Source organism: Phialemonium atrogriseum (assembly GCF_030411735.1).
Source record: "Phialemonium atrogriseum strain 8032-3 unplaced genomic scaffold QBC33scaffold_8, whole genome shotgun sequence".
Taxonomy (NCBI): Eukaryota; Fungi; Ascomycota; class Sordariomycetes; order Cephalothecales; family Cephalothecaceae; genus Phialemonium; species Phialemonium atrogriseum.
This window is the reverse complement of record NW_026848145.1, coordinates 976471-982470: the sequence shown is the minus strand read 5'-3', so window position 1 is coordinate 982470 and position 6000 is coordinate 976471. Positions and strand designations below refer to the sequence as shown.

General features: G+C 54.6%; 1 protein-coding gene across 1 annotated transcript; it reads right to left on the bottom strand.

The window, feature by feature from the left end:
- Positions 1-66: 66 nt before the first annotated feature.
- QBC33DRAFT_534418 (uncharacterized protein) lies at positions 67-2515 on the bottom strand. Its single transcript, XM_060427536.1, has one exon. It carries the CDS (start codon positions 2063-2065, stop codon positions 293-295), a length of 1773 nt encoding a protein of 590 aa, XP_060285202.1. The 5' UTR covers positions 2066-2515; the 3' UTR covers positions 67-292.
- Positions 2516-6000: the final 3485 nt, after the last annotated feature.

Sequence of the window (6000 nt, the reverse complement as noted above, 5' to 3'; positions counted from 1 at the left end):
CCCACCACCCCACCCCAACACCACCCCCCCCCCCCCCCCCCGCCCGCCGGCGGGGGCCGGCCGCCCAAGAAACGGGTATGTCCAGTTGCTTGGGGTATCTGTTTCAACAGAGGAAAATTGTAAAGGTGCCAATGACGTAACGACGTAAAAGGGGTGTGAAGATATATACAAAGGAATAATAGGGAAGGGGGAAATGCCCGAGTCGGCGAGCGCCGTGATATGCGGAAAAGTACGGCCCAAATAATCCCTCTGAAGGCGGTTCCCAAGGCGGCCCTCAGAGGACACGGCGGTACTAGCGGAACACGCCGAATGGCGCGCCGAAGTTATTGTTCCGCCTGATCTTGAGGGGAATATCCATCTCCTCGTCACTACTCCTGGAGCTGCTCCTGTCTTTGTTTGCTATGGCGTCCCGGGCACCGCCATCGTGGTTACCTCGTCCATGGCCGTTCTCTTGGCTGCTGGCAGGCTCTTCGGATTCCGGTGAGTCCTTGAGGACGGCGGGGACAGCAGCGGCGTTGGAGGCCCTGCTTACCTCCTCCAGTTTGTCTGATAAGCGCTGGAAGAAGACCTCGTCGTGGGCGGGCATATTCCGGAGCATCAACGGCCCGTTCAATTCAACGTCTTCATCGGGTTCTAGCTTAGGTTCGGGGTGGTCTTGGTCGGTAACGGTGGGCTGCTGTTCGATTGATGTGAAGGGTTCCAAGGGCTCGGCTTCTGTGGAGACGTCGGTTTCGAAGCCATCGCATTGCTGCGGAGTCGGCGTGCTATCCCCACTGCTGCTAGCAGTGGTAACGACCGAAGCAGTTGTCACTGTTGGGAGGACGGATAGCGAGTGGCTTGGCGTATGGCCGGCGTGCATGGTCAATCTGTCGGTCGCATCGGCCGCCAAGACTTGTAACGTCTGTTGCTTATTCGATGCTCGTCTAGGCACGCCAGGTGGCGGTTGGTCGGCGGGAGGAGAGGCTTTAGGGTCGGTAAATGTAAACGTAGGCCTTTGGATGGCAGCGGCCTTGATGGGAATTCCCTCGAGGGTGGGGATAATCTCTTGCACGTCGACGGTCGGCTCTGGGGTCATATCTTCCTTATCGGCCATTGCGCTTTGTTCGGGGGTTGGCGGAAAGCCGTTGTTGGCGGTTGGAGGGAATGATGACGATTCGAATCTCCTAGGTGGAGGAAATCGGGACTCTGACAGTGGAGGGGCAGGTGGCGCGAGTGCGTCGGCGATGCACGCGACTGGGGGTGGGTGTTTGCGGGAGGTGTCCCCACTCCCCGGCCCATGACGTTGCCTCGGCCGCGCATTTCCTTGTGACAAGCCCGGACTCGCCATGCTCTCCGGCGACAGGTCCCAACCGCCACCGCCCCGTAAACCATCCGGCATGGGGGATTCTCCTCCGTTCGTCAGGCCGTCGGTATTTGCTGACGGGCCATCCCCCCCAAGCCCAGCAACTTGCTGCCGTAGCGAGGCAATCTGGCGCAACAAGCCCTCCCTCTCCGCCTCCCACTCGGCACGCTCCTCCTCCATGAGCCCTCGCTCTTCCTTGTAGACCTCCTCGGCCCGCTCACGGTTGGCCTCCAAATATTTGCGCTCCGCTTCCCAGGCCTCGCGTATCCGCCCATTTTGCTGCGTCAAACGTCTGATCACCTGGGCTTGCGACGGCGGGCTTGGTGCATCTGCCGGGATCGGCGGCGATAGAGCGGCTGCGCCTTGCTGATGCGATTGAAGCTGTTGGTACGGGGCTTCCCGCGGAGAGAAGAGTCGCCAAGATTGAGAGACTGAAGTACCTGGACGGCCAGGCGGAATCGGTGAGTAGGCATTGTTGGGCCGACCCTTGTTGCTGTGTGAAGCTTGACCTTCCTCAGCGTGGATCGTAGAAAGACGGGCGTTGTTGGCCTGGCTGGTGACGCGGATAGGTTGATCGAAATATCCCAAGGACCCCCGTGGAAGGGCGAAGGGGGAGATGACGGAGGAGGGTGGATCACTGGCGATACCAGGAGGAAACGAGAGAAGCGTATCGTGTTCAAGGGAGCCCGAAGGCAGGCATACATCGCCGGAAAGTCTCGCCATGCCGGGTATCGTAGGATCGGCCCAGGGAGAGACGAGAGGGTCAGGAAAGTTGGAAAGGTAGGCGGGCGGTAGGCTGGGAGGTAGTTTAGTTACTGCCTAGGCAGTTGAAGTCATGCTGTAGAACACACGGCCGGTCGCATCGCCAAGGTCGTCACTTTCTTCCGCAACCCAGTGACGGTTTATTTGTCCTCCGTTCGACGTTTGATGTTGCGCTGTTGGGCAGAGCGGTTGGGGAGCATCGACGGTGGCGCCAGGGTTGTCCCACAGGGGTTCTGACGGCGGAATGGAGGGCCAGGTATGTAACTGTCGATTTTGGCGATCATTCATAGAGTCGTGAGCAAGACAGGTCGGAGTCGACAGGTCGGCGGAAATGGGTGCGAATCGGCAGCTGAGGCGACAACAACACAACAGTTTGGGATGGTGGACGGATTGATGCAAGAGCTAGATTTATCTGTAGGTCACCCGACGGTATCGACCCGAATCGAGCTAATTGGCGGGGCAGGACCCTGCAGTTGCGGGCCACGGGCCACGCTTTGCACCACACCCGGGGGGCACAGCCGGTTGGTCCAGCACATGAAATACTCAAGTTCGCTCCCTACCTAACCCGGTACCTGACTTCCTCGCTAGCTGCCTCCTGACACGACGTAAATCCAGCTAACTATCGTGCAATTGTGCATGGAATCGAGAGCTTCCAGGTCACTTCAGCACCGAGTCTAGCGGGCTCTAGTCGACGAGAAACGCAGGGCTTGCCGCGTACGCATGTAGAAGCTGTTGAACCAGTCGGCCCAGGGGCAAGGGGGGTTCGGCCCGCAAGCCTGATCGTAGATTTCGGACCAATTAACATGGGAGGTATTATCTTTTCCAGCTTCTATTTCCAATTGACAGTCCGCCACAACTATCCAACAACCCATTACGGTTTCACCGTTGTTTGCTCCGACTCCATGTCGACTGATTTATAGGGACCCTAGCATAGCTTCAAATTACCACGGATATCGGACATTCGTGGATGCTATGCTATGCACATGACACCAGCAGCCTACTTGCTACCTTCCCTTTGATTCACCTGCTGTAATTGATACCTTTCCTCAACCTATTCAGTCTCCTCACATCAGAGGTAGGCCACCCGAGTCTAGAAATTGATATCAGAGGCCATCTGAGCTCTTCTCCCGTACCTTGGATTATCGGCCCTATTCCAAGTACGTTCAAAGTCAATATATACGGATGTACTGTACGCAGTAGACGGTACCTCAGATATATGGCGTCATGGACAACAATTTGTGGTGTTATGCTACTGCGTATCTTCCATGTTTTGTTCTCAACAGTTGGAATCCCCGTGGCATGTAGCGATTGAGTTCGACACATAGTTACCCCTTGCATTTGTGTGATGATCGTGCATCTAGACTATGATCATACCAGGAGTCGCATCGATGCCGTCAGTCACCAGTCATCTTGGAAAGTCCGAGGAATTTCACCGCCGCCCCTCGTCATTTCTAGGCATGACCGGTGTGCCGACGGGAGGGGATGCGGCCAGGTTTTCATTTGCCTTGCCCAGTTGCCCAGTCGCTGCAACGGCATTCCTGTAGGGAGTGCGTCTCCCGTCTTTTAAATCAGTATTCAAGTGCCGAGCCTGCCGATCACCCCGGATGCCAGCTACGCTAGGAGGTGGGCTCTTTCGGCGGAGAATTCCGGGGGGCGAACGGACAGACTCGGCAATTGGATCCCGGGCACCAGCCCGACGAGCAATGCTCCCAAGCCGGCAAACGTACCTGAAAAGCCGCCTGGGAGCGGCTTGCCGCCGGAAAATCCTTCCGCAAACTATGACTTCTGAATCCTCCGGGTATCAATGCTCCTCCACCGGTAAGGCTGGATACTCGTTTCTCTGAAACATATTTGCCAAGCTTGGAGAGGCAACGGAGGTGATAAGATGGCTTGGCCATTCTCTGTCTACAGTTTGTATCCCTTGCCTAAGGAGGCCCCGAACAGCCTCTGATGCCAAGGGGAGGGAGTCTTCGATAAACATCCATGTTTAGAGCGAGAGCAAACAAACAGATAAGTCCGTTTACCTTTGTTTCACTGACTCAGCCCTAGAACTAGGTAACTACCCACAAACTTGGAACAGTCTCTAATACCCTAATTAATAAGAGTTCCCGAGAGTGAAACGAGGAACCGAGAAAGTACTGCGTATACCCCAGGGACGTATTCTAAAGATAGTATTGAATATTAGTATTGAGTATGTGCAGTATGCATGCATAAATTCTGAACGACTCAGGCGCTGAACTTATAACGAGCTATCAAGACAACATGAGGCATTTTCCAGCAATGCGCTAAGTCAGGTGCAAGGTAGGGACGATTATGCGGAGACTTCCTGTCGTGAAACACAATTTCTGCTGCACCTGCATGCTGCATCGGAGCCCCGGTATTTTTCTGGAGACTGCCGCCAGGTGGAAACCGAAATCGTTCAAAAGTAGCAGTCAGTCACGAGGGCATACATGACCTCCTCACGTCTCGCATTTCAGAAGTCCGCGGCATCATCCTTCTCCTCGGGGGTGGGCAGAACTCGAAGTAGGAGATTAAAAACATCGGTTGGACTCCCGATCTACCCCCCACCTTGCTCACCGCCATTTATGTACGCTTTGGGGCTAGTTCCAATTCGAGACGTTGAGGCGAAGCACAGGATCAGGATCTGCAGCCCATCGTGGGGGACAGGGAGCCCAAAAGACTGGCTGATTGTGATTGGCTGTTCGTTCAAGCGATAGTGGGAAATGCCGTCCCGGGGGACAGTGGAGACGCCGGTGCCGGGCTAGGTTATTCTGGCGGCTCATTGGCGATTGGTTTCACGGTAACTATCCGGAGTTGTGTTTTGCAAGACTGAAGAGCAATAGGCTCGCTTTCCTCGCTTCTAACCGTTGGTCGTAAATGTAGAGTGGTTTCATCATTTCGAGACTGCCCAAGCGGGAAGCGTTTAAGACTGCGAATCCCAGTGCCTGTCGAGAAGTGACGCCGAGACCTTCCTTGCCAAGGGCGATAATCCGCAGTCGGGAGTTCGTCCGACTTCAACTAGGCCATGCCTATACCTTCCATCTTCAATTTTATTTCCGCTGCCAAGAGACACGTCTTTCGACTAAGTTGGGACAGGTGCAGATTGAAATCCTGGAGTGCAGCGTGGGGGAGATTTCGGGTTGCGCAACGAAATCGCTGAAATTGGACCTCGTGCCCCCTGCCAAGCGGATAGTGCCGCTGCCGCCTCGAATTGTGCAAACAGACAGGAATGTCTTGCCCTGTGAACAGGCGGCTGCAAACAACAAGATATGACAATAGAGAACAGAGCCGATGGAGGAGGGCATATCTAGAAGACAAGATAAGGGTAAGAACTGTCGTCATAGTTATAGCTCTCGGGAGCTTGGCAAATGATAGACGCCTGTCAGCTCAGTACCTTGCATACCAAGACGCGCCGGCCCCAGGTACCACGTTCCGAGTAACTGTGTGGTTGAAACGAGTTCGTATTTCAGACCGAGTCTTCAAGGCTGTTTTAACAGGTTGGTATGTTTCGCGTTATGTATTATTGTGTGTCTGTGAAATGATAAGGGACCTGGTTACATAGGTATGCGCAGTGCGGAGCTGGCTTCAAAAATATGACCCATCCGATTGGGTCAACTACGGAACCGTATCTTGTGTATGCGTAAATCCAAAGCAATACCCAAGCAGTTAGTTCATCATTACAGTTGGCAGTCGGGCACTTTCGTGGAATGATGCAATCGAACCTCACCTTTCTTGGGCGACTGATGATGCGTCCTAGTGAGTTGTGAGGTGCTTCCCACTGGAGCCTTCCCAACCTATGACGTACCCCTTGGCAGGGATGGAGATTGAAGAACCCCAGAAGTACCGTTTACCTACACACCTACATGTCTGTATATATGAATATCATGTTGTAATCG

Coding starts and splice junctions, on each gene's coding strand:
- QBC33DRAFT_534418 (XM_060427536.1), bottom strand. CDS start 2,065: ATGGCGAGACTTTCCGGCGATGTATGCCTGCCTTCGGGCTCCCTTGAA.